Source organism: Pichia membranifaciens (assembly GCF_001661235.1).
Source record: "Pichia membranifaciens NRRL Y-2026 unplaced genomic scaffold PICMEscaffold_2, whole genome shotgun sequence".
NCBI lineage: Eukaryota > Fungi > Ascomycota > Pichiomycetes > Pichiales > Pichiaceae > Pichia > Pichia membranifaciens.
The window spans coordinates 2,510,406-2,536,238 of NW_017566983.1; the positions used below are offsets into that span (position 1 = coordinate 2,510,406).

The following is a 25,833-nucleotide window of genomic DNA, read 5'->3' on the forward strand; positions in this document are numbered from 1 at the left end:
CAGGGACAAAGGAGACATCGGACACAGTAAGAACTTTTGAGGTAACTGGGTGCACAAAGCGGATAGTCCCAGTACCTTTAACGACCAGAGGATTGGATGAGATCCCAGTAATGCAGCCAGACGCCGGAGTAAATTCAGCAAAATGAGACCGCTCATTTGAAATGTGGAGTGTAGCACCAGAATCCAAAATGTAGCTCCGACTTGGCATAACTGAGTCTTCTCTTGAGTTGAAGACTGCCCAAGAGATACCAGAGATAGATTTGGATGAGGAGTTGACAAGAGCTGCTGTATTACCACTAGAACTGCTAGCAGCAATCGGGGCAGCAGCTGGACAATCCTTAGCAACGTGGCCTCGTTTCTGGCATCGGTAACACTTCTGCTTATTAACATAAGGTTTCTTGGAAGTAGCTGCAAATACTGAACCCTGCGTTGTAGGAACGAGATCCCGCAGAGTGTTCTCAACCGCTGACAACGTAATGTTCGGAGTTGACACATCTAAAACTCGAGCATTCGCTTGGTCGGACTTAAACATCCTTAAGTAAAACAAACCCATCACTTGGGTAATTTCCGAGGAGTGGTTAAAGTGAGCACATATATCTCTGAACAAGGACAGAGCACTTTCATCACCGGCAGACTTACTGACCGAAGCATCACAAGCTTTATTAACCATAGCATACAATTGACGTGATGTAACCTGGGAGTAATCACGTCTAATCAACATAAGTAAATCAAGTCCGAACGCATTATCAGACTGATACTTTAACAACACTTTTGACGACACAGTATTCAACAGTACAACTTGAATTGCATTGTTCAATGCAACTTGGAGCTGCATAACTAGAGTGTCGTCTATCGGTTCAGCTGGAGGTAACATCATATCTCCAGTTGTAAAATAAACGTCAAGGCCAGCACCCTGAGTGGCAACAAGCATACCAGTGTAACTGTTCCATTTAGGATAGTTCATAGACGAAGAAAGCTTCAAGCTCTCATCTCTAGGGCAAGTGAGAGCGAATTGGCTCATAACCTGTTGTAATCTAGCTATTCTATTATGAATATCCATTGTATATGTTCACTTTTTCTTATGTTTGTTGCTTATTAATTTATAACTAATATAACTAGCCTACAAACTAATATTCTCAAACATAAATACAAGGGACAAACCTCTTGTATTTATACACTTACACCTTCGGTTAAACTTGCCATTATTCATTTATCATGGCGGCTAACTTTCCAGTTTTAGATTACTTAAGATGCCTTATCATGATAAGACTCTTATCTCTTATCACTCGATCATGATTGGCTTCGGCATCTTATCTCAACACCTTGTCTTTAATAAGCCTCTTTCTCTAATTTATTGATATTGACTTCGGCATCTTATCTCAACATAAAGATTGAATTGTTCAATAAAATATTTTTAATAATTGAATAACTGGAACTCACTTATAGCTTTTAAAAACTGGAAAAACGTCATTTTCAAACTTCCAAATAAGGTAGTTAATAGAAAAATGATGGGAAATTTCACAGCCATAGCTAGGAGCAGCTTGTGACATAAAGCGGCTCTTTATTACAGTCAGAAACAAAATTGGTAAAACTGGTCAGTTTGTCCGAGTGGTTAAGGAGAAAGACTTGAAATCTTTTGGGCTCCGCCCGCACAGGTTCGAATCCTGTAGCTGACGTTTATTTTTTGTTATTTTTTCGTTAGATTTCTCCCTCCCCCAACGATGTGGAGGGTACGTGTGTGATATTATTCTTAGGTAAAAAGGAAGTTAAAACTTCTTAACAGAACTGCTTCCATTGGCCACAAATAGCCTTTCTCACTACTACCAAGTCCAGTCTTTGCTATAGAGAATCACGTCATATGAAGGCAACTATTGACCTGGAGGGGAAGAGGCTAGTCCTTTCTGGCCAACCTCTGATGGTAACTACTACGCCTCAATTGGACAATCCCCTAGCCTGCTGCCTGCCTGTTTCAACAGCAACGTCTTCGTTTAATGAGTCGAGGCAGGTCAACTCACTTATACCTTTTAGGAATATCTTGTGGGTTGAAGGGACTAGTTCAGGTAAACCCAATGAAGTAGAGGTAACATACGTGTATCCAATTTTTGATGAAATACCAATCCAAATTCCGAACAAAGTTGGTGAGTTTAAATTACCTTACGAAGATGCCAAGAGGAAAGTGTATCCCATGTCTCAAATTCTGACCATTGAACTGGAAGATGCGAGTGTCTTAGGGGATGAGAACATCAGCTTAACAGATTTTATAATAAGATGCTCATATACACACTCTCAGTTTAGTTTGAACGGATTTAGACAACAATCGATTTTTGTTTTGATCAACCCTCACAGTGGTACAAGTGAAGCTACTAAAATTTTTAAGGAGGAAGTCCAGCCAATTTTGTCAGCAGCTCACTGTAATCTTGAAGTTCAGTATACCGAGTACAAAGGCCATGCTATCGATATTGCAAAATCTATAAATATTCAGAAATATGACACGATTTTATGTGCTTCTGGTGATGGAATACCATACGAGGTGATTAATGGGTTTTTCCAACGTGAAGATCGTGCTGAAGCTTTTTCCAAAATCAACGTTGTTCAAACTCCTGGCGGTTCTGGAAATGCCATGTCTTTATCATGTCTTGGTGCTACATCTGCATCATTGGCTGCTTTGAGGATTCTGAAAGGCAGACCATCCCAATGTGATTTGATGGCAGTTGGTAAGGAGTCTTCTGACGAAGTTATTGTTTCCTTTTTATCACAAACTTTTGGCGCAATTGCCCAGGCTGATATTGGTACCGAATGGATGCGCTCTATTGGAAGTATTAGGTTTGATTTAGGTGTTGCATATGAAGTTTTAGCCGGGCACAAATACCCATGCGATTTGGCAGTGAAATGGAAATGTAAGAATAAAGAAGAAGTCTCGAACTATTATATGAACGAATCTCAAACTAAAGGGACTCCTGAATCTAGAAGTCGCCGTGGAACTATCGAGAGAGGAGGTTATAAAGACTCGGTTAATGTGAGTACCGAAAGATACTCTAAATCGTCATCGGCTTTTTCAGCTGCTGGTTCAGACCTTAAGGAACTAAGCGATGATGATTTTGAGCTAAAGTACCAATCATTTTTCAAAGAGTCGAAGGATTTTAGTACTTTACCTGATGATTGGGAAATTTACGACAAGGGCACTACAAATAACATGAGGATTTTCTACGCAGGCAAGATGCCATATATTGCAGCAACGACCAACTTTTTTCCTGCTGCAATGCCATCCGATGGGGCTATTGATTTAGTTGTTTTCGATTCGAGATCGAGGATTATACCGACAGCGGGGGCATTGCTTTCGTTGGAAAAGGGTACTCATGTTTGGGAGGATTGCGTTGATCATAGTAAAGTCGAGGCTTTTAGACTGATACCGAAGGCTGACAGGGAGTGTTACATAAGCGTTGATGGTGAGTGGTTTCCGTACGGGGCGTTTCAAGTTGAAGTTCTCAATAAAGTTCTGAGAACCATTCTCTGGGAAGGAGATTTCACGGAGACCGGATTTCTAGAGAATAAGAGACTTTAAGCAGGGAATTATTTTGGTAGAGTGTAAAAGATATAGTTTAAGTTTATCTTTGTAAACGATAGGTTTATCTTTCTTTTCTTTGAGCAACAAAAAGGAGGCAAAGAGCTATTCGCTTTCTTGTTAAAAGAAATTTTTTTTTGAACTGAAATTAGAAGAAAGAAGTCGAAAAAGTCGAAAGCAGTCAAAAAGTGAAAGAAAAAAGGGACACAAGGAGCTGACAAACTAGGACCAAAAAGCAGAGAAAAAAATCAGTGTAGTGGGGAAAACCATCATTTATCATCATCATCTTCACTATCGTCGACCAAAAACGCGTCACTAGAGGGCTCTGGGTCGACGGATTTCAAAGGCGTCCATGTTTTGCTTTTGGGAGAGGCAGGCGTTGCCGCTGACTTGGAATTGGCTGCGGCGGTGGAGTGGGCTGCACTTGTGGCGGTGGTGGGTTCGGATTTCTTGTTCATTGTAATTTTGGCACTGTTCGTGGTATACAGGTCGTCCTTTTCTATTGGCTTAGGGGAGTCTGCTAAGTCTGCGGAGGCATCGGTCATTTCTATGTGGACTGGGGCCTCGCCGCCACCCAAGGCCGGGTACAAGTGCGCCTGGCCCTTGCCGCGGGCAGGTAGCTTTGGTGCATCGTCGTCGTTGTCGTCGTCTCCGGTATTGACCACGTACTCGTTCTTCTGCGAGTAGTATCCCCGCTGGATAGACTGCGGCTGCTGGTATGGGCTTCTCGAGTAGGTTTCTGAGCCGTGCTGCGGGCCAGGACTGTGTCTCCTATTTGGAACAGGGGGCGCCTGTTTGCCCTGCCTCTGCGCCTGCGTCTGGCCATCCGGAGACTGGTCCATGGACTCCTGGATCTTCTTGGCCACGTTTCCGAACCAGCCGCCCACCACCTGCTTGGCGTCGTTGACGTTCTTCGTGAGCGTCTCATACAGGTCCTCCTCGGCGCCGTAGTCTTCGTTGTCGTCGCCGACAAAGTTGTTGTAGACGCGGTGCTCGTTCATGCTAGGGGTTCTACGAACACGGCTGCCGTCGGCACCCAAGTCCTGCGGTCTGGCCTTGCCCCTCCTGGCGGTGGAAACAGACGTGCGTCTCGAGCCTCTCTCGTACGCCCTTGCCAAGCGTCTGGCCAGCGCCTCGTCCGACTCCTCGAGACCCGAAGGGTTGCCGGCGGCCGCCGGCGCCGCCAGAGACGCTCCTGCGTGTGGTTGCGGGATCTCGATGCCCGAGCTGGGGTCCGACAGGAACAACAAGGCGTTGGAAGCAGGCTCCAAGCGGCCCTCGGACGCAATGAGCGCCATCTTGATGTACTTGAGGTCCAGATGCGGGAACACGTCCACAAGCTGGGCGATCGTGAGGTCTGTCTGCGAGAGCTGCTTGGCCGGTCTTGTTGGCATTGGCGGAGGCGGAGCCTCTGCCTTGGCCTCGTGCTTCTCGTGCTTCGCCGTCGCCTCCTGCTTTTCCTCTCCGGCGCCGGCAGTCTCCTGCTTTGCCTCCTGCTTTGTCTCCTCAGCCCCTTCTGTCTCCGGCTTCGTCTCCTCTGGCGCCTCAGTGGCACTCACGCCAGGCTCAGCGGTTGCGTCGTCCTCGATGGCGGCAAGCTTCTTTTCTGCGGACATCGTGCACGTGGCGTCTGCAAGTGTAATTGGGACTGTCTCTACACGACAGCGGGATAAACAATCGTATACAGCCGACCAGCCACGACGACGTCTGCACCTGAACCAGAGGCAAGACATATCGCCAGCCCGTCCTGTCTGGCCGTCCCGTCTGGCCTTGCCTCCAGCTGCTCCTTTTTCCCGCACCGCCACAGCCCCGCCTGCCGGCACCGCGCACCGCCACTGCCGGAGTGGCGCAGCACAGCACAGCTCCTGTTGCCCCGTGGTGCACGGAGGCACGGAGTAAGATGCGGAGAGCCGGAAGGGGGAAAAGGGAAAGGGAGGAGCCCCCTGGGTCAGAGCCAGGGGAAGGGGAGCCGCCTACGTGTATTCGCCACCGCCAGGGAGGAGAGAACAGGAGCAGGAGCAGGAGCAGAACAGGAAGAATATCAAGAAGGGAATGTGGTGAGGCACAGAATGGGGTGGAGGGCGAATCGGAGAAGGCGGTGGGGCTCAGATCGTCTTCTTGCAGTCGGCAGAGCGTGGCGGCGACGGCGGCTCTAGTGGCGGGCCTCTCGAGAGCAGCAGCAGCTCGGAGAGCCACTCGCAGACAAGGCGGCCGATGTAGACCACCAAGTCCAAGAGGATGAGCGTCACGTAGGGCACGAAGATGAGCATCGCCAGGGTGAAGTTGATGTAGATGAAGCCCTGCTTGAGGTGGTGCAGCGCCGCCTTGGCGGTCTCCCACGTCTCGGCGTCGAGGTGCAGCATGACCGTCTGCTTCCACATGGACAGTGCTGCAGAGGGTTGCTTGGCGAGATCGGCCGGCACGAGCAGGAGGAAGGGCGCAGGAGGGGAGAGAGGGAGAGCGGGAGAAGAGAGGAAATAAATAAATGGTGGGTCCGTGCCTCGCCTCCGGCCCATGTGCGGAGGAGGCTCTGGCCGTTCCTGCCTGGCGTGTTTCGGGGTTCAAGGTCGGGGCTCAAGGACGGGTCGCCGTTGGGGTCGCCGTGCGTTTTGCTGTGCCGGTGCTGCTCTCTGCACTGCACCGATGCACGCCGCAGAGCGCCCGCCACCGCCCACGATGCACGTCCGCTGGACAGATCGAGCGCTCAACAGCGTCTTCTGCCACTACGACAACAAGAACTCCCTCACGCGGGACGAGCTCGCCAACGAACGCTCGTTCCTCGCCTACATCCGGTGCACCACGACGCTGCTCGTGTCGTCCTTCTCCATCACCCAGGTCGTCCTCCAGATGATCATTCTCTCTGTGCGGCGGATCACCGCCGTCGACGGGGTCGCCGGCGGCGGCGGCGGCAGCAGCAGCAGCAGCGACACCCTGCCGCTGCTAATCGCAGCCTACGCAAGCAACATCCACGACTACACACACTACTTCAAGCCGACCACGCTCTTGATCTGCGCCGTCGCCGGCTTCTGCTCCTGCCTCGGCTTGAAGAAGGCCTGGCTCAACTTCTACAACCTCGCCGAGCGGGCCAAGTTCCAGCCCGGCTTGATCGGCATGGGGCTCCTCTTCCTCTCCGTCTTCGTCGTCGACGTCGTGCTTCTCCGCCAGAGCATCGCCTTCGGCCTCCGGGAGTTCGCCAACTGAGTTGGCCCTTCCTTCTCCGCCTTTCTACCTCCCGCTCTCTCTCCCCTGCTTTCCTGTCTATCTTCCAATTTGCGCTCCCATGTTCCTCATGCTTTTTCATGCCAAATTTTTTTTTAGCCCGGCGTCTTTTTACGGCACCATGTTGCTCCTGCTGGGGCTGGGCCCTCTTGGGCCTCTTCCCAACACTGATACTTACAGCTAGCACCACTACCACTACCGCCAATGTCGAAATTCGAACTCTTCTCCCCCGAAGGAATGCGGGTCGACGGCCGCCGCTTCAACGAGCTGCGGTCCTTCAACTGCTCCATCAACACCCATCCTCACTCGTCAGACGGCTCCGCATACATATCACAGGGAAACACCAAGGTTCTCTGTCTTGTACGGGGTCCCTCTGACACTTTGATGACCTCTGCCGTCAACAGTGCCGCACCCTCTTCCTCTAACGAGCCCACCATCTCCGTGTCCATCATCCAGCCGCCATACGCCACCACAGAAAGAAAATCCACGTCCAGAAACGACCGCCGCATGTCCGAGCTAGCCATAATACTGAAAAGAGCTCTCCAACAAACCATCGTCAAAAAAAACTATTCCCGGACAGTGATCGAGGTCTCGATAACAATCTTGCAGCTTGACGGTGGCCTGCTAGCATCCTGCGTCAACGCGGCCTCCCTGGCCCTCATCGACGCAGGCATCGCCATGTACGACTACATTAGTGCTGTGAACGTCGCCCTCTACGACTCCTTCCCACTATTGGACTCCAACTCCCTTGAGGAAAACGACCTAAGCTTCTTGACTGTCGGTATCGTCGGCGACGGCGACAAAATCAACCTACTCTTGATGGAAGACAAAATACCCTTGGACAAGCTACAGAAACTCATTGACCTTGGAATACAGGGCTGCCATAGTGTACGGGAACTTATGGACAATGTGGTGAGAGAAATAGGTGCCGAACTAGTGGCCAAAAAGCAGTAAAGCGATAGATAATCCGTTATAGATAATAAAACAACTAGGAACCCCCGCCATTTTTGTCCGTCTCATTTTGTTAGTGGCATTATGCATTATATTATTCGTAGTTTTCATTTACACGTAAATACACAGGTACATCCACCAATGTAATCCGTTATCTCATTATTTAGTTATTACTGCTGAATTCTGGAACCTTCTTGAGCTTCCGTAGTAGCGTCTTTCCCCTCTGGCCGATCTTCTTCACCTTCACCTCCTTCACAACGTCCTTGAATTTGATCACATTTCGTCCTCCAAAATCACCAAATTCGTGTGCCATGTTCTCTACCGTATCGCTGAAACTACCAATATTGGTAAACGTATTACGATTAGTTGGAACACTGCCCTCTTCGGAGAGCTTGAAAGCCTTACGCACATGCACACCCAATTTGTCATCCTCCATGTTAATCTTCATACTATCTCCCATGTTGTAGGATATCCAGTCGGTGAGCCCTGTGTCGAATTCACTTAACTCGATTCGTATTTCACGTAATGACTTTATGTTATCTTCAACTTTGGTGTTATTTGTGAACAGTTGTACCAAGTCAACATCAGGTATTCTTGCAAAAATCTCTCCAGCTTTGATGTTTTTCGGCGTCACCGGCTGAACCAGAGACTTCGTACTCCCAGATAGTGACGATGAGTTGTCAAGGCTTCTTCCTCCAAGAGTACTAGCACTTTTGTTCAACCTACTATTCAGTCCTATTGATCCAGAACTTTTTGTCTTGTTCAGCTCCAGCTCATCATCGCTTGGCACACCCAAAGTCTCACTTCCAGTAGACTTCGCTAAGTCAGCCATATAAGCCTCTCGAGATTCACCCTTATCAGCAATGGAGTCACTGACAACAGAATCCACTGGCGCTCCGTTCACCAACATGCCCTTCGGAAGTTGAGGTAAGTCGTCGCCACCTGTGAACTCAACAAGATTCATCACTTTACTCATCACAGAGGGATGCATGTCTGATCGGACAAATTGATTTCTCATGGCACCGACCTCGTTCTGCAACTCTTCTGCGTTGATCAAGCTATCCCTGTTCTTTTCATTTCTTTGCTGAGATTGTCCCATTATTGGTGGAGCAAAGGGTACGGGAGGAAGTGCCGCATCTGATACCTCATCAACCGGGGTCTTAGCGTCGTCCTCAGTCACCGACTCGGTATCGGTAATATTTGTATCTGTTTCATCACCTTCGTCGCTAGCCGCACGAGCACCATCATGCCCATGGCTTGGCGTGTACCCTATCTCGTACTCTTTATCGTCATTTGCTTGGAACGAAAACGCGTCGTCATCATCGTCATCATCGTCATAGGACATTATGCTGTGAGAGTACCGTGCGTTGGAAATGAATTGGTTGTGATGGTCGCTAATACCTGTTTGGCCCGAAGAGCCGCTTGAATCTGAGTCCGCCGACGACGTTGTAGCAGTCCTTGAGGGCTTCGCACTCTGCCCGTTCACCATCGAAATGAAGTCACTATCAGATTCTCCAGAAAACTGCTTCATCTCCTCACTTAACGTCTGCAAGGAAGGATGTGGGAAAGCTACAGAGGGCTTACGAGGGTTGGCAAAGATGTCACTTTCATTGGTGATTCGTGACATCATGCTCGATTCCCTAGTGATGCCAACATCTGGAACTACCAAGTCAGGCGACGATTCCCGTTGATTATTGTATTCGTAGTCGTATTCTTCGGTCTCCCCCATGTCCTCCTCGTCAGACGGCCCCACGTACTCGTTGAAATCCAAATCGTAGCCTTCTTGTTCTTCGATGTGGTCTCCGTTCTCGTCCACCATGAAAACCGTTTCTTCATGCTCATCTCTCTCTTCGTCATCTTCTTCAACTTCGTTATCATCACTGTCATCATTTTCATCATCTTCAGCTTCGTCGTTTGCCTCGTGCTCTTCAGTCATACCGCTACCGCCGTCATCTCCTGTCTCTTCTTCGCCGGCTTTAAAAGCAGTTTCTTCGTTTTCTTCCGCAGCACCTTGTTTTACCAAAAACAGCGGTTGTTCTCCCACTTCTTCTTCATCTGCAGACTCACCCTTACTCTCGTCGTTTTCCTCCTTGTGTTCTTCAAAACCGGTTCTGTTCAGATGGCTCTCTTCTGAGTCCGTGTGTGCTTCGTACATGTCAATTGCATCGTGTCCTTCATACTCGTCCTCACCACCCGATTTGGTTCCATCCATTATGCATCCAAGGGTTGCTGTTCTTGTTTTGCTGAATTCCTTCACTACTTTGTCAATTTGAAGCTGACACGGTTTTCATAACACCGTAAAACCCTGATCACAAAAACAAATAAACAAAGCCCGCTCTCGTTTCCTTTTGCGACATAGAAAAAAGCCTGGGCAGACAAGACACCTTTCTATTTTCTCTCTTTTTCTCATCTTCTTCGACCGCTCTTCTTCTCTCTGCAAGCCCTGTGTTTAGATCGTAAGCGGAGGACACGGGGTGCCGGTACCTTTGTGTAATGGCCGCCGATAGTAATCGGCATGCCTCGACGTTGCACACGCTGCAGCGGAACAGGTGCCACGGTTATACTATGATGATTTCAATCTTACACCTTATCTACATTACCTGACTGCCGGCTTTCCGGTGAAGAACAGAGAAACAAGATATACGAAACTGAATGTATGACTGTCGGACACACAAATGGCAGCTCTGTTGTCGTAGACACCCCTACTCCTACTCATCCCCGTCTGGGATCTCGTCCTTGAGTACCTGGACCAAGCGGATCTTAATGTCGGTCGATGCATCGCCCCGTAGCACGTCGCTCACAAACCAAACCTGGCAATCCAGCTGCACCATCTCAAGGGCGCCCTTGAGAACCCCACAGAGGATGTTGCTGTACCAGAGCTCCTTCCGGGCACTGCCCTTGCGGCCTCTGCCGGGCCCAAGTTTGTCGTCGATGTCCACCGAGAGCGTCATGTCCTCCAGCCCGTTCACCGCCACGTTGTAGTCGTAGTCCACCTCGTCGATGTCGTCCGGGAGCTCCACAAAGTCAGACAAGGGGTTCTCAAGCAGCGTCAATTGAAACGTGCGCCCGTCGGCACTCCAGTAGGTTACATTTGGCACCACATTGAGAAACATCTTGAACCCAATCTTGCAGATAGCCTCACTAGTCTCTTTAAAACTCGAGCACCGCTCCAGGCTCGTCTTGCTCAAAAACTCCTCTATCAATCTCACCCCAATGTTCCGACCCATGTCAAACAACACATTGTTGATCTTTTCGTAATCAAACTTCTCCTCTCGACATATCTGGGCCACCAAGGATCCGTATGTCAGCGTGAACAATTCACTGTTAATCTTCACCGTCTGTGATTTCCAGATGTCCTCTCCAAGCTGTTTCGCCTGTTTCGCATGCTTGCTCTGCTTACTCATATCAAACTATAGACACGGTCTTGCTACAGAAACGAAAAGCCGCCAGCCAATCTCTATGTTACTTCTTAGAACTAGATTCCAGTTAGACACTCTAACTCTTCATGTCTATAAAATATCCGGATACCTATACAAACGCAACGCGCTGCTTACCAAAGCAACTCTTCTTCGTAATAGTCGACACAGAGACCTTGCTCAAGACACTTTACCACCGACAAACGGACGTCGGCATTGAGCATCGTGGGTCCACAGGCAATCAACGCCGTCGGAAGGCGTTCCGTTGTGTTCAGCAAGAACTCTGACAGTTCGTCCTGTAGGAAGGGCTTATCCTCGAAACTGATGCTGATTTGTTCGCCGTTGTTGGCAATCAACCATTTCAAAAACTCAACCTCTTCGAGCCTCTGCTCTTTGAATATCTGGTTGCTGCCCAGTTCGACGTCTTTGCTGTCTTTGTCACCAGTAGTGCCTTCTTCTAGATCACCAACGTCCTCTTTCTCTTCGATGTTCACCTCATCGCTACTACTTCCTTTGTTGTACGTGATCAGATGCTTTTCGTCTGTTGAGCTCCCCGTATCTCTACCTCCAATACGATCTACACGACGCATATTGGCACTCTTGATGAGAGCGCTTGCAAACCCTTTAAACCCTTCGAGCTCATAAGAGGTTGATAGCACACCCAACGGATTGATGAGGTTTGCATCGCTGATGATGCTTTGTAGCACGTCGTCTTCTAAGGTTCTTGTAATGAATATTTGAATCTCCATAATATCTTTGAAACTCTTCAAGCTCTCGATTTCATTTTTGAAGGCCATCAGACTTTCAAAATTTGGTATAAACCAAACCAAAGATATGTGTTTATGGCTGGCATCATTGGCTAGTCTTTTCCCTCGCAACTCTTGAGCTCTGTAGATCTGTGCAAGATCCATGGCTATAGAATAGATAACTGCTAGTCCAACACCGCCTGCTACTAACACAGACTTGTCATACTGCTTGAATGGAATGTTGTTACCGTACGGACCTTCAACTATCAAATTCAAGTTACATTCACCACCAGGGAATTTGGAAACGTGGTTTGCTAACCTCTTTGTTAAACCGTCTTTGACTCTAATAATAAAAACCAACTGATTATAATTATTGGCAGAAGTTGCAGATATCACTGTAAAAGGATGTGCTTCCCAGAACATATCATATTTCAAAATTCTGATCCAACAATAACATCCTGGGTAAGGCTTCCACCATCCTGAATGATTGACTACTATTTTGATTGAGTGTGGCTTGAAAGTCTTTGTATCAAAAATAACCTTACACTGGCCTTTCAATATTCCACCAGAAGAAATCATTTTGGCCCATCTGACTAAATAATCCACTCCCCAAACGGCGTAAGCTGCTCCAAGATATTCAGTCCATCCAAGGGTCAAGCAGTGGTACCACGAACCAACTGCAAAAACAATTAGCAGTACATTGTGAGTAGCCTTGAACAACTCGTAAAATGATCTTCTGAAGAATGAAACAAGCATTGTTATTGAAATAGCACCGAAAGCAGTGTTTGCACATCTCCATTTTAACAACCCCCATCTTTCAATGTAGTCCCCCCGAACATTCACAAACAACAAGTAAAATGCACAGTGTAGGACAAGTAACACAAAGACAACCCTCGATGTCCATTTATGAAACATTTGAAACGTTCTGTATGACATTCCAGTGATATTGGAGAAGAGATTGTTTCGCAAAGAAAAGAGAAACACAATAGGCAACTGAACTGTGCCAATAATACCTGTTCTATCAGCAATTGAAACCAACATTTGACCTCTACGGCACGTAAACACTGTATTCGGATATGCTATTTCATAGTTGACGCAACAAAACACCACATTTAAAATCAAATATCCAATAATGACTAAAGCATGCATTCTGACTGGCATGGTATAAATCGAATGCAATACATTATTTTTGCAATTTCTATTAAACTTGGAGCTTTGATCTTTTTTCACTGACGCTTTCTTAATCTTTTTCAATTTATTGCTCAACTCATTCAACTTATTTTGATTGTTTTCATCTAATAACTCTGAACTCAAGATTTGAGCTTGTGTATTTTGAGCCTTTACCCGGTCCGCACCAATAAACATTCCCATCGGACCATCGACCATCTCTTTCAATGTATTGTCTGCAACTGAGTTAGCTCTGAAGCTTAATACGTTGCTGGGTTTTATGATTTGGGGACAGATGATTTTACTTTTACACCAAAGCGCAAATTTTGTCTTTGCTATTTTGTTGTTGTAGTAAGGTGAAGTCCACTGGGCAATGTTGACAATGATGGCAATCAACATAATTGCGCCCCAGTAGGCATAGACATAGAAGCCGTATACTGTAGCCAAATTTCTCTGATCCATCAACTTTGAAACACTGTTGTATGAGATGTTATATAGTTCACCTGGAACAACAACTGGATTAAATAATAGAAATCTTGGTGCTTGCAAGATATTATCTACACCAATGGTTTCAATCTCTTTGAAGTTTTCAAAATTTGGCAGTTGTTCAATTCCAACAACTTTGCCATCTCTAAGCATACCTGTGTTTTTGATTTCTACCATAGGTTCTTCAACTATTTCTTCCTCGGAATAAGGGTCAAATACGATTGGGCTGGCTGAGGCAGGAAGTCCCATGGAGTCAACATATTCATCCTCATCATAGTATTCCAGAAGCTGCTTATTCTTCATTTGCACGTCGTGGATTTTCATGGCTTTCCACACCAAACTTGCTTTGAATTTTGGAGTAGGTAAAGTTTCATAGTTGATCATGTAGTTTGTTGCGTTTTCGTTCATTTTCACTAGATCAACCAAGGCCCACGACTTGCCACCTTGGGCTTTGCATGTTTCCAGCAACTGGGAAAATGCTGCTGATAATTCTTGGGGATCGCTTGCATGGGTCTCGACACAGTTTGTTACTGTCCCCAAAAAAGCGGGATCTTGGCATCTACATTTAAAGGCAAGATCGGGCATGTCACAATTGAAAGGGAAGGATGTGAAGTTTGCGGCAACGTAGAGACACGAGGCACCGACTTTGGAGAATATACCTCGGGCCTGGGCACTGTTACCGAACAACAGGCAGCTAACGAGCAAGCCTATCCAGTTGTAGAGATTCATACTATCCTATCAACTAATCTAGCAATGTCTTTGCCTGGTGAAAGCTCACACCTGCATGGCAACAGGAGACAGAAAGGCAGATAGTCAAGGGCTTCTTCTCGACGGAGAAACCAACAGATAGAGAGCCAACCGGTGTCCTCTTTTTTTTTCTCTCTGGCTTCTTCCATCAAATATTAATTTCCTTTTTGGGCGAACAGGCATGGTGCCTCTTTTTTCCTCTGACTTTCGCCAGTATTACACACTGCTAACTTACTACGATTTCACGCTCCACCTAGATTCCCGACAACAAAAATGACCAACATCGGAGGCACGATGTACACCCAGTATTTCTCTATAAATGTTTTCTCATCCGAGTATAAGCCCCTTGGCTTAACTATCTCCTGAAAATCTTTCAACTCGTCGGTTTCTAAGCTGGTTTCATCTTCTTTATTCTCCTCAAGTATTTTTCCTTTTGGTTCCAAGTTCTTCTGTTTTTTGGTACTTTTCTTTGGTATATCTACGTCGTCCGTTGCATCTGTTTTACCGTCAAGACGTAAACGAGGTTGTGGGTCTGAGATTTCGTAAGACTTGCTGATGTGCAGCGAGAGTCCACCTTTTTCTTTCGGGTAGAAATTGACTGAAACTATCTTGTGTTCTACATCAAGCACAAGACCCAACTCACCTGCTATATTATGAGTTGATAAAGACTGAACTGGTTTGAAGTAGTTGAAGCATTCTAACCCTGACGCTGTTAGCTCATCACTGGGCTGAGAACGTAAAGAGAGGCACCATCCATTTGGGCTTTCTGTTAGGTCTTTCGTTGCCAAGGCTTTGTTCAGCAACAATTGACTGTCTATGGTTGATGAGTTTATGGATAAGTTTGACAAAGGATACCCGTTGGCGGAGGATACACCTACCGGGTGGATCAATAGGTCGTATGACTGTGTACAATTTGCACCATTAATAAGATGCAAGAGCACGATTGCGAAAATGCAAAATAGCTGTATCATTCCTTAGTGTTGTTGGGCCGAAGCATACAAGGACTCACAACACCGACTACACGGGTACTCATGGCTGTTAGTAGTGCAGTACTTTTTTTTGGCGTTTGGAAGGAATTTCCCAAAATTTAGCGAATCCGAAGAAGATGAAGATTTTTAAGATCATAGATTAATGATGAGAAGTTGGCTCGGGAATGTGAATGGGTTAAAAGTATATCAATGAGGAGAGAAAAAGATTATTAAGAGGCAAGAAGTCTAAGTAAAGAGAAAAGCAAAAACGGGGTAATGATGAAAGACGCTAAATACAGAAGTGAAAATATGGATCTCGGGGAGTAAAAAAAGCAAAGAGTAAGAGGGAATTGGAAAAACCAAAGTAAAATGAAAGTAGCAGAAAAGCACTCACCAGGAGTCAGATTACCTTGAGGATGATTTTTCTGTTGTTGATGAGAAGAGCCTTTTGCAAACCGTTGTTATCTCTCAGTAATATAAATATACCACTGTCGTTCCGATAAGCCATGGTGAAACGGCTCAAGCCTTTCAGTTTATCTGAAATGGCCGTGAACAGATTGTCGAAGTTAAGTTCGTCGCCAGACAATTTGATCAGACTGTACTCATCCTTGTAGATGATTTTGACCTTCACGTAAATTGTGGAGCCCATTGTGGAGGGGGAAGAGACGGTCGTGCACGAGGAATTCCTCGAGCTTAGAGAGGTAGCACTAAACGTCTTATGCAGCTTAGGAGCAGTGAAGAAGAAGTTATCTAGCTCATTGTTGATCGTGTTGTTGCTATTATTGGCGTGATTGTTGTTTATTTTGTCCTGCTCGCTGACACTTTCTTCCTTTTCCTCGTCTTTCAGGATCAGTTCAATATCGTTGCTGACTTCACCCTGGCGGGGTTTCAATATTTGCAGGATCTGGTCGTCATCTAGAGGCACGTAGTGTTCAAAGTCATTGTCTTCTGGTTGGCAGAACTTCAGGAATGTGAGGACTGGGGGAGCCTCCGCAGGCTGCGTTTTGATGACGTTGAACAGCTGCTGTAGATACCCATCGATCTGGGAGATGTGTGATGCAAAAGAGTCGTCGCCTTCTGCATAGGACGAGTCTTCGCCAAAGAAGAAGGCGTCTGGCAGCTTCGGCAGCTGAGTGCCTGCGACTAGCGAGTCTGCCTGGGAGGAGAGGTATCTGGCGAGGACCAGTATGTCTGTGTAGTATCTACACAGATGTATTTTCTGATTGCTGTTTTGCGCCGAGATCAGGTCGAACCTGTACCAGTACGAGGCTGCCGACGACGACTCCAAAAAATACATGGAGTGGGCAAAGATGGAGGCGTATGTGCGTGTGAGGTTGTTCTCGGGGCAAAGAGTGGCGCTCTTGACCGTGTCAAGCGGTGGAGAGGTGTGCGAGGAAATGGAAGAGGTGCTCGGCGTCATCTGGGTGGAGTAGAAATCCAAGATGGAGTTCGAGGAGAGGAACGAGGACGACGAGGACAGGGAAGGCGTTACCAGTTTCTCTCGTTTTTCTCCGTCCTTCTCGTGGTCTGTCCTCTCTCGCCCGAGCCGCCGTCTCTCGCCCATAGAGGTGGTTTTGCGAATTGGTCCGTTCCCGCTCGAGTTGTGCAGGTCCAGGATCTTCACGTTGTCCTTCGGAACCCAGCCCTTTCTGCCGGACGACAGCGACTGCACCAGGACCCACCCGTTGGTGATCGTCGGGTCAACCAGCTTGAAGACGTCGCCCGGGGCACACGTCAGCTCGTTGCCATACTCCGCAAGAAACCCGATCGTACAGACAATGATAGCATTCGTCGTGAACGCCTCGGCTCCTGGCCCTTTCTTCTTCGTCAGACGGGGCGAACCCGCAGTCCCACACGACGACGCCGGCGTCGACGCGCCGCTCGTGGCCACAGTGGTGAACGTTGTCCCTGCTCCAGACGACGCTGCCGACGACGAGGACGAAGACGTCTTCATGTCCTCCCCCGCTGCCGAGAGTACCCCCGACGACGCTAGATCGACGCTAAATGCAGGTTGTGCAATATTTCTTACCTTGGGGATGTGTTGCACGTTGAACGGCCCAGACACCGTCAGTGTCGATGCTTTCTCGTACGCCATCGTGGGTCCGTGTATATCGATAGCTCCTGCTTCGCTGGTCCTCTTCCTCCCCTTCCCGCCCGTCCTCTTCTACATGCAGAAGAAAAACCATCAAGATCAACCATCACTTTCTTCATCACAGACAGCCCCAGCTGCACCTCCAATGTCAACATCAACACATTATGCTGCCCCGCGTGATCTTAATGGCAGACACAATTTCCCAATGCACCAGCACTAGCACCGCCTAGTTGCGTTGCCTGGCGACGCTCGGCTCCCTTGCCCTTTCGGGCGCTTGCAAACCGTTTGCTTCTTTCCTAGTCTGCTCTAGTGCGCGTGGCGCCACTAGTCAACGGCTCTTGCAGGACGGAAACTGCCGAGGAGCCGGCGGTTTTAGTTTTTGCGCCGATCGGCTAATAAGACGTGTCTTGCGTCTATCTACAAAGGTACACAGGAGAGGTAGGAGAACGGGGCCGTGCGCATTACACCCGCTCAAAGGCAAAGGCCAGGTAGAAAGAGCAAGCCTCCCGCTCCTCATTGGCGACACCGTACTTGCCGCCGGGAAGGCGCAAGGACTGGATCAAGGGGCCGGGAAGCTGGTTGAAGAAGTGGCCCACCTCCTTGTTGAACATGTCGAAAAAGTTCTTCTTGTAGCGGAGCTCGAGGCCGTGCTCCTCGCACATGCTCCGGAACTTCTCAAAGGGCACGACGTACTCGGGCACGTCCTCGACGGCGTCCTTGAGGAAGTAGTTGTAGACGTTGCCGAAGGGCTGGACGAAGGCGCCCTTTTCACGGTCGAAGCAGTCCAGATCGGGGAAGGTCACGGAGTAGATAGAATTCCCCCAGCGATGTTCGCCCTGCGGCAGCTTTTTGAGCTTCCACTTGATGAAGTCGCTGCTCGGGATCGTGCCAACAAACATGCCGCCGACCCTGAGACTCTTGCTCACGTTCGCCAACATGCTCTCGACGCTCGCCTCACTGCTGAACGCGTAGTGCATGCAAAACTGCATGCTCACGTTGTCGAATTGCAAGTGGGACACCTCGTCGGGATTGAAGTCCTTCAAGATCTCCGGAAGCTCCACGTTGAAGGCATCGCCGGTCGCAAAGACCGCCTGGAAGTCGTACCGGCCGTTCCGGTACCGCTTGATCGCCTCGCGGATGCTCTCATCACTCAAGTCAATTCCAACAAACTGCCGGGTGCCCAACATGCCCCACTTCGCCAAGTCGCCTCCTTTCCCGCACCCGAGCTCCAGCACCGTCCCATTTGGCTTCCCGTACTTGTTGATGAGTATATACTTGATGCAGTTGTTGAACGAGCGCAACCGGTAGATCGGCGACTCGGTACGTTTGCTTTGCCTCGAGTGGAATGTCTGCGTGTTGTAGTAGTCACGCACAATCTCGTCCTTTCCCTGCGCCTGCAACGTCTTCAAGTATTTTAACTTCACGTTAACGTCTTCGCTCGCCATAGGCGTGCCGTCGCCAGCACCAGCACCAGCGCCTGCCTCGGCAGCACCGCTCCTGCTGAAGCCCTCATGGCCAGTTTCATTTCCTCTTTCCGCTGGGTTTTGGCCTCCACGGTCAGCCTCTGCACCCTTCCTCAGCGGCTGGATCGCTCGAACAATCGAGCCTTGTTGTTTCTTATACTCCTCGTCAGTCATCCACACCGGTTTCGGCAGCACCTTTTCTGGCACTGCTCTTCCAGGTTTGCCGACGTGTCCGGAACCAACCCCGCTGCTGCTGGCACCGGCGTCACGACTCTCGTCCCGTCTCCGGTTCCCGCCACCTCGGTGTGTCACAACCCTCCTTTTCTTGTATCTTGACGGACCGTCGTAAAAATCAGACATCTTTATTCTGGCTTATTCTATGCAGCACCGTGAAGTACCCTTTTGCAATCTTTGCTCTTGATGGCCTACACTCTTCTATTTTAGTACTCTCCACCTTTCCCCCAACTTCTTCACCCCTCATCGTCCCCCCTCCTTTTCCTCTACCATCTCTCCTTTTTTCGGCCAGCCTCGCTCTCTGTTTTCCTGCTCTGTTTGACAACTCCATTTGCTCTCTTTATCTCGGGCTGTACATCATTCTTGTTTTTGTCTTAGCAAGCACTCTGCCGTGGTCAAACCACTCTCCCCCGCTTATATTACTTGTCTACTACCCTCTGCGCTGCAATGTCCTCACGCAGATCAAGAAGAGCACACTCAACGCAGCCGAAATACGCAACTGAAGACTTCGAGATGGATACCGATTTCGACTCGTACAACAACAACAACGATATCACGGGATCAGCTTCCAAACGCTCATCCCGGGCCCGGACTGACGAACCAGACTCACATCGCCGAGACAGTCGCAGCCAGGATCCGGAGCAAGAGCAAGAACAGAAGCCGGATCAGGACCTTGATGATATCAATGAAGTTGAGGAGGTGACAAGATGCATCTGTGGATCGGACGACTTGTACGTTCCGAAGAACAGCCACGAAGAATTCGACAATGTGGATCCAGGTTTTTTTATTCAGTGTGAAATCTGTGCTGTCTGGCAGCATGGATACTGTGTTGGCATTAAAGACGAGGAAAACGCCCCGGAGAAATACTGGTGTGAGCAATGCAAGCCAGAAAATCATACCTTATTCACAGACAGATTTGGAATTCGAAGGAGTAAATACGACCCAACCCATGAGAATGCTGGAAATAGCTCATATTCTTCTTCCGCCTCGATGAACAGCCAGAAAAAAAGTCTCAAAAGAAAGAATGGTAGGTTCGTCTCTACAAAAGCTGAGAACCCAGAATCCGCAGATGATCTCAATGAAGTTAAAAAGGAAAGGAAACCGTCTGAAGTTAAAGCAATAGAGAACGAAGAATCTACAGAAAACCACAACAATGACCACGAGATGTCCCAGAATGAGGAAGAATACGAAGATGACGATGGACATCGAAGGAAACATAGAAAAAGGTCCTCCTATAGCTATAGAGACTATAACTACGAAGAAATGTTGAAAAAAGCATTGGAGGAAAGCGCCAAGGAGAGTGGGGTTGTTCCTGAAGAAGTGAACATAAGTTCAAGTGAAGGACCAGGAGGAGTACGGGAAACTCGCACCACAAGCTTGAGAAAGAATAGAGCCAAACTTCACGACGATATATCATTGACAGCTCCTGAGAACGAAGACAGCAACCCAGAGACAGAATCAGAGCTGCCAAAGGTTGATGATGGCTCCACAAAAACCGATACCGAATTGACCGAAGTCAAGCCCGAAAAGGTAGAAATTTATAAGAAGCCAAAAATTGAAGAAAGACGTCGTGCTAGAGACCCAAAGAGAACTAGACCCCGGAGAACTACATCAGCCACAAGCGCTTCCAATGATGAACACGAGGAGGACAATGATGATAGATCTGATGCAAAATCTGTATCCACAAAGGCGTCCAGCAGTTCTTTTAACTCAAAAAATACAACTAACCCAAACACAAACTCTATTTCTTCAACGCCAAAACGTAGTAGTGCCAAGAGAGAAAAGAAGGATTCAAAACCCCCCGCAACTGATGACAAGCCTTTTAGAGCTAATATACCTAGCGCAAGAATTAGCATGAATGAAATGACTCGTCGGATATTTTCCATAATGGATTTTGTATCGAACATTCAAATCAATTTGAGCAACGAAGAAGAATTCAAAAACAATCTTTTCAAGATGAATGATTCTGAGCTTACACAAGAAATAACGGAGTTGAAAAGCACCTTGATAGGGTGCTATAATGATTCCATAGATCAATTAGACCAATTGACAAACCTACTAAATACGTGGCAAAACAACCATGCCTAATTATTCGTTTGAACCTGGTACGGTTTATTTTTTTTCATCTGTAAATCTTATATTAATAAAGCTGTATTATTTAATTGCTACTTTTTTTAGCTAGACTGAGAAAGGCTCTCTATTCTTAGAGTAATTGCCGCAAGCGTGAGTGTAAAGAAAAATGTTGTACATTACCATCAAAATGATTTTATATATGTATGCACTTCACCAAGTACTTCCAGCTTCTCTGAGATTATCTATAAATATCTTACTGTTGAGTGTTTGCGTTCCACCAAGAACAATCCGAACACCATCGTGATTCTTGTTCAATTCTTCGATTATTCGAACTTCTTCATAGCATACACCTCCAATAACAAAAACAACTATTTCTCTGAAAGGTATTTTGCTGTCTGTATTGTCTTTACCAACAGAGACAAATGTATTGCTGAGGGATTGTTTACCCTTAATGAATTTATCCAAAACATTGGCAATTCTAGGTTGGTGTTGCATGAATGCATTTTCGGTGTTGTTGCCTCCTGATATGTTGCTGAAAAGAGCAGCGACCTGATTAGCAGCACCGACAGTACCACCAAGCTTGTTGAAAACAGCACCATCCTCGCCAGTAATTCGACATTTTTGACCGGCATATTTGAGAAGGATATTGATGAAATTACTGATATTTGGGTTGTTCAGCCTCTTGAGTAACGAATTTAGATGATTACTAGGGTATGTTTCGTACTTAAGAGCGTACAAAGATAGCAGTTTCAGTTTGATTTCTTCACTTAGGGGATTAGCCAGCGTTCCGTCAGATCTAGTACTGTCAAATAAGAACGATTCCAATTCAGATACGTCATTCTCGTGATGTGAAGTATCCGCGTTACAACACATAGATTGCTCAAATTCACTTGTTTCCCAAACTCGTTGAGTATTGATTTGCTTGTCAATTTCAGATGTGAGTAGCATATGTTTTGAAAGATTCAAAGACATTTTTTTAAATTCTGGATAGTTTTCAAGGAAAAATTTCATGTCTTTAATAGACGAGATATTGGAATTTGTTTTTGTTTTGATTTTGTAGTCATCAACATACTGTTTCAATAGCGTAGATAGATCTCCAAAGTTCATATACATAGATCTAGCGTAGAAAGGATCCTGTGTTTCGTTCATGATAACTGTTCGAAGTTCTTCACCAACATTTGGTAAATATGATAGATTGACACTGTTGTTAGAATTATTGATACCTAGTAGCTCGTTAATCATTGACTGATAGGTCCAAGGAAACAATAAAGGAGTGACGGGATCATTTTTCCTGTCCATTATGAGAACCAATGGTGCAGTATCTCTTTTAGGTGTAAGCTGCTCAAATAGTTGACTATTTGATGTCATTTCGTAATTAAAAGCATTAGCAAGTTTACTTGCCATCTTGGAATTGGACTCGTACTTGATCACTGGCTTCATGTTTAACGATAGAATTAAAGAAGTCAAACATTCAGTAGAGCTTTCTAGAGACAAGGGATCCCATGTCTGGATTCCGCTGGCGGTAAAGGGACTCATAATATTGGTGGTGGTGAACAATGATTTGTTCAATACGTAGTAATCTTGAAAAACCTCCACTACTTTATTCACGATTTCCAAATCATCTGATTCAGCCAGTCTTTCTAATCGGGATTTGAATATAATGTTATTAAAGTAGATTTCATAACTTGAGTATTTGGGGTTGTTGATCTCCTGCGATAACTTAGTCACAGTCAAATCACTAGGCTTCACGAAACAGATACACTTCAAGTTTCTCAACTTATCACGATTCTCATTTTCCAAACGGTCAACGAGATATATTTCCTTCTTCAAAAGATCACTCTGAGTAGAGATTAACGAGATGATTGATGCTGTGCTTTCATCAAGAAGTAATACTCTGATATTTTTGTTGTCACTATCAGCATCTACAGCAAGCATTTTCTCAATGTAGTTCTGCGCCACCTTGTACAAGTCCATGTCAGTGGATGTCTCTCTAACCGTATTCATCTCAGGTCCGTATTCTAATTGAGCTCCTATAGTGTTAACAATGGTAAATGCTCCCTTCTGAGAGAGGGCCTTCAAGATCCTTCTGTCCCGAGAACTTGTTTGGCTCCTTCAAATTAAAGACCGGCTACAACGTTTTAGCACAGCCAGACTGCGTCGCTCGAAATTGGTGATATTTGTATGCTTCAGATATCCATCTACATCTGATATTATCGGAGCTGATGGGGGTACTCCTGGCTTCCACAGGTCTAATAAAACCAAGAGGGGAGGATAAACAATGACAGAAATGATAAAGGAAGGCTCCACTGAAAACATAGGAAGCTCCGTTCCTCTTCCGAAACGCAAACAAGGAAAACAGTTTACCGTCAACGGTTCCAAAAAGTCCAGCCGGATATCATCGTTTGGGAACCTGAAAAATGCGGCAAAGCTTACCAGAATTAGGTCAGTCGACTCCATGGGCAGCAATCCCGGTGGAAATGAGTCTGAGCGCCCCAGAATTGCACGTACAAGGTCAAATGTCGATCTCATTAGGTCAGTGAGTAGTGGCCCAAACATTTATAGCAGACCAAATAAAGCCAAGAGCATGACGAATTTGCACCTCAGGAAGGCACGAAAAGGCAAGTCAAGCGCAGATGCAGAATTCGATGCTCAAAGTGACCAGAATAGCGATGATGAACAAAAGAGCATGAGTAATAAGGACAATGAAGATTACGAAGACTACGAAGAAAACGAAGACGAAGATGATTATTATGTGGACAGAAGGACTGGCAGCATTGCCACAGACGAGAAAAAAGCTAACGGTGAAGGTGTTTCTTCAAATACAAATACTTCCAATGAAGAGAACACTCAAGTGGGTGCCAGAGATCAAATCTTGGAACAATTGAAAGAAAACGTGGCAGAAATGAAAATTGACAGTTCTCCTCACGATGCAGCAGATAAACAGTTTGGACAGGAATCAAAAACCAGTGATGAGGACATCTCAGAGGGCCAGAAAAATATCTTAGACCAGTCAGATGATTTCAAAGAGGGAGAAAATTCTCTAAATATGTATAGAATGCATTCTGTTCTTTCTCAGTCGACAGGACAGGAACGACAACTGTCAAATAACCATGTGGCTTCACGGCAGCAATCAAGTAACACGGAAGAAAACCCGCAGAATATGGAGAAAGAAGAATCAGGGGAAAACGCTTCTTCCCACAATGATTCGAATACAACTGTGAGTTCTTCCAAATCCGGGATGCCTTACCACACTAACCAAGACTCATTGATCTTCCAGCAATCTGGCTTGACATTATACAATCTAAATACACAGCCTTCCGTCAAGAATTTACAACTAAGCCAACTAAATGCAACTAATATGAAAGCCACTGCTTCTCACCCATCCCTCCAGCGTCAGGAGTCATACCTATCTTTTGGAGTTCCGGAGAACCTACAGCACCGCTTACAAATGTCGACTATACAAGGAAACACGCAGCATCCACAAAAAGTCAAGTCATCATCTCCTTCTGAGAACTCCAAAAGTCGGGCCTCAGCAGAAGACAAAGAACCACCCGAGGATTTAAACAATAACAAAGCAAGCTTTGAAGAGAAAACACCTCAAAATGTCTCTCTGCTTTCCAAGCAAGCTAGGTCAATGGAGTACGGAGGAAATTCAGACAATCAGCAGTCTGAGATTCTTGACTTGGACTTGTCTTCATATCTATCTTCACAGGAACCTGAGATTGAATCCAGGACACAACAAAAGCTATGGCTTCAAAGAGAGAATGTTGCCACTTTGAACGATTTTGAAGAAGGGACTAGTCAAACACCCTCTCAAATCATCAACCAAACCACTCGTTTCCAGTATGAACAGTTGTCGAGAGAATTTCTTCACATTAGACGTCATACAAATCCTATGTTGGGATCTCTTCAAAGAATTTATGGTACATGTAGACATGAGTCTCATCCTAGTGGTAAAAAGCTTGATGTTCCTGAACCCGTGAAAACAGTCTCTAAATCTATTAGTAAATCATCTTTGAGAAATTCAAGACCAGCTACCGCAAATTCAATGTCAAAAAGTTTAGGACTATCACTAAAAGAAGCCGAACTTACAGGGGGACCATTTACTGAAGATTTGGAAAGCTATAATGATGAACTTCTCACCCTGTGGAAGAAAAGCTGTTTGCATTTCAAGGAACCACAGGCACCCTCTCTTAGAAGTGGAGCCAACTCATCAAACTCTTTCAACCAGGGTGGTGTTGCGTTATCTGCAAAGTATGGATACCAGCCAAATACAAGTGGACAGCAATTCTCACAGGCTTTTGCGAGGGGAAATCACACTAGCTTTGGGAATACAAACTTACATAGCAATACATCTGGCAATTTCAACGGTTTTGGGAATCAGGTCAATCATTTCAACGGCCTTAATAGATCCTCCCAGTACCAACCAACTACGCGAGCTCAACAACAACAACAACAACAACAACAACAACAACAGCAACAACAACAGCAACAACAACAACTGGAGCAGCAAAGACGACACCAATTACAACAACGACAGCAGCAGCAGCCTCCACTACAACAGCAAAATCTTCATCATCAACTCCAGCAATCACATCAGCAACAATAGCAGCATTAATTGTAGACGACTTTGTGAAGGTCATTTGCTAGCGAGTAATACGTTCATAGAGCCAGTCGAATTACACACACATCATACTAAAATTATTCTA

General features: G+C 46.4%; 13 protein-coding genes and 1 non-coding gene across 14 annotated transcripts; 6 read left to right on the plus strand and 8 right to left on the minus strand.

Annotated features, from left to right (window-relative positions):
• The first annotated feature begins 1,594 nt into the window (after positions 1–1,594).
• On the plus strand, positions 1,595–1,676 carry PICMEDRAFT_t55. The gene has a single exon. It is a non-coding gene; the product is annotated as a tRNA-Ser (tRNA).
• A 45-nt stretch (positions 1,677–1,721) lies between these two features.
• PICMEDRAFT_11130 (hypothetical protein) lies at positions 1,722–3,562 on the plus strand (the record flags this gene model as incomplete). Its single annotated transcript, XM_019159758.1, has 2 exons — positions 1,722–1,730; positions 1,784–3,562. 2 exons carry the CDS (start codon positions 1,722–1,724, stop codon positions 3,560–3,562), a joined length of 1,788 nt encoding a protein of 595 aa, XP_019019334.1.
• Positions 3,563–3,831: 269 nt separating this feature from the next.
• PICMEDRAFT_11131 (hypothetical protein) lies at positions 3,832–5,178 on the minus strand (the record flags this gene model as incomplete). The annotated part of the gene is made up of 1 exon (XM_019159759.1): positions 3,832–5,178. One exon carries the CDS (start codon positions 5,176–5,178, stop codon positions 3,832–3,834), a length of 1,347 nt encoding a protein of 448 aa, XP_019019335.1.
• Positions 5,179–6,238: 1,060 nt separating this feature from the next.
• PICMEDRAFT_72197 (hypothetical protein) lies at positions 6,239–6,763 on the plus strand (the record flags this gene model as incomplete). Its single annotated transcript, XM_019164121.1, has 1 exon — positions 6,239–6,763. One exon carries the CDS (start codon positions 6,239–6,241, stop codon positions 6,761–6,763), a length of 525 nt encoding a protein of 174 aa, XP_019019336.1.
• A 222-nt stretch (positions 6,764–6,985) lies between these two features.
• Positions 6,986–7,735, plus strand: PICMEDRAFT_72198 (hypothetical protein; the record flags this gene model as incomplete). The annotated part of the gene is made up of 1 exon (XM_019164122.1): positions 6,986–7,735. One exon carries the CDS (start codon positions 6,986–6,988, stop codon positions 7,733–7,735), a length of 750 nt encoding a protein of 249 aa, XP_019019337.1.
• A 160-nt stretch (positions 7,736–7,895) lies between these two features.
• Positions 7,896–9,944, minus strand: PICMEDRAFT_11133 (hypothetical protein; the record flags this gene model as incomplete). Its single annotated transcript, XM_019159760.1, has 1 exon — positions 7,896–9,944. One exon carries the CDS (start codon positions 9,942–9,944, stop codon positions 7,896–7,898), a length of 2,049 nt encoding a protein of 682 aa, XP_019019338.1.
• A 496-nt stretch (positions 9,945–10,440) lies between these two features.
• On the minus strand, positions 10,441–11,136 carry PICMEDRAFT_31347 (hypothetical protein; the record flags this gene model as incomplete). Its single annotated transcript, XM_019162694.1, has 2 exons — positions 10,441–10,629; positions 10,726–11,136. The coding sequence occupies 2 exons, from the start codon at positions 11,134–11,136 to the stop codon at positions 10,441–10,443; spliced, it is 600 nt and encodes a 199-aa protein (XP_019019339.1).
• A 146-nt stretch (positions 11,137–11,282) lies between these two features.
• On the minus strand, positions 11,283–14,276 carry PICMEDRAFT_31729 (hypothetical protein; the record flags this gene model as incomplete). Its single annotated transcript, XM_019162714.1, has 4 exons — positions 11,283–11,659; positions 11,810–13,100; positions 13,329–13,603; positions 13,889–14,276. The coding sequence occupies 4 exons, from the start codon at positions 14,274–14,276 to the stop codon at positions 11,283–11,285; spliced, it is 2,331 nt and encodes a 776-aa protein (XP_019019340.1).
• Positions 14,277–14,402: 126 nt separating this feature from the next.
• Positions 14,403–15,285, minus strand: PICMEDRAFT_16039 (hypothetical protein). The gene has a single exon (XM_019161065.1). The coding sequence runs from the start codon at positions 15,263–15,265 to the stop codon at positions 14,537–14,539; it is 729 nt and encodes a 242-aa protein (XP_019019341.1). The 5' UTR covers positions 15,266–15,285; the 3' UTR covers positions 14,403–14,536.
• A 103-nt stretch (positions 15,286–15,388) lies between these two features.
• Positions 15,389–17,679, minus strand: PICMEDRAFT_16040 (hypothetical protein; the record flags this gene model as incomplete). The annotated part of the gene is made up of 1 exon (XM_019161066.1): positions 15,389–17,679. A coding segment is annotated over exon 1 (1,690 nt), but the record flags the coding sequence as incomplete, so codon positions are not given.
• Positions 17,666–19,305, minus strand: PICMEDRAFT_16041 (hypothetical protein). Its single transcript, XM_019161067.1, has one exon. It carries the CDS (start codon positions 19,175–19,177, stop codon positions 17,816–17,818), a length of 1,362 nt encoding a protein of 453 aa, XP_019019343.1. The 5' UTR covers positions 19,178–19,305; the 3' UTR covers positions 17,666–17,815.
• Positions 19,306–19,441: 136 nt separating this feature from the next.
• PICMEDRAFT_16042 (hypothetical protein) lies at positions 19,442–21,276 on the plus strand. Its single transcript, XM_019161068.1, has one exon. It carries the CDS (start codon positions 19,499–19,501, stop codon positions 21,137–21,139), a length of 1,641 nt encoding a protein of 546 aa, XP_019019344.1. The 5' UTR covers positions 19,442–19,498; the 3' UTR covers positions 21,140–21,276.
• Positions 21,177–23,363, minus strand: PICMEDRAFT_16043 (hypothetical protein). Its single transcript, XM_019161069.1, has one exon. It carries the CDS (start codon positions 23,096–23,098, stop codon positions 21,335–21,337), a length of 1,764 nt encoding a protein of 587 aa, XP_019019345.1. The 5' UTR covers positions 23,099–23,363; the 3' UTR covers positions 21,177–21,334.
• A 39-nt stretch (positions 23,364–23,402) lies between these two features.
• Positions 23,403–25,733, plus strand: PICMEDRAFT_72207 (hypothetical protein; the record flags this gene model as incomplete). Its single annotated transcript, XM_019164123.1, has 1 exon — positions 23,403–25,733. The coding sequence occupies one exon, from the start codon at positions 23,403–23,405 to the stop codon at positions 25,731–25,733; it is 2,331 nt and encodes a 776-aa protein (XP_019019346.1).
• Between the last annotated feature and the right edge of the window lie 100 nt (positions 25,734–25,833).

Bases quoted from the DNA above. Each gene is read 5' to 3' on its own strand.
- PICMEDRAFT_16039 (XM_019161065.1), bottom strand. From the start codon at position 15,265: ATGATACAGCTATTTTGCATTTTCGCAATCGTGCTCTTGCATCTTATT.
- PICMEDRAFT_16041 (XM_019161067.1), bottom strand. From the start codon at position 19,177: ATGTCTGATTTTTACGACGGTCCGTCAAGATACAAGAAAAGGAGGGTT.
- PICMEDRAFT_16042 (XM_019161068.1), top strand. From the start codon at position 19,499: ATGTCCTCACGCAGATCAAGAAGAGCACACTCAACGCAGCCGAAATAC.
- PICMEDRAFT_16043 (XM_019161069.1), bottom strand. From the start codon at position 23,098: ATGGACTTGTACAAGGTGGCGCAGAACTACATTGAGAAAATGCTTGCT.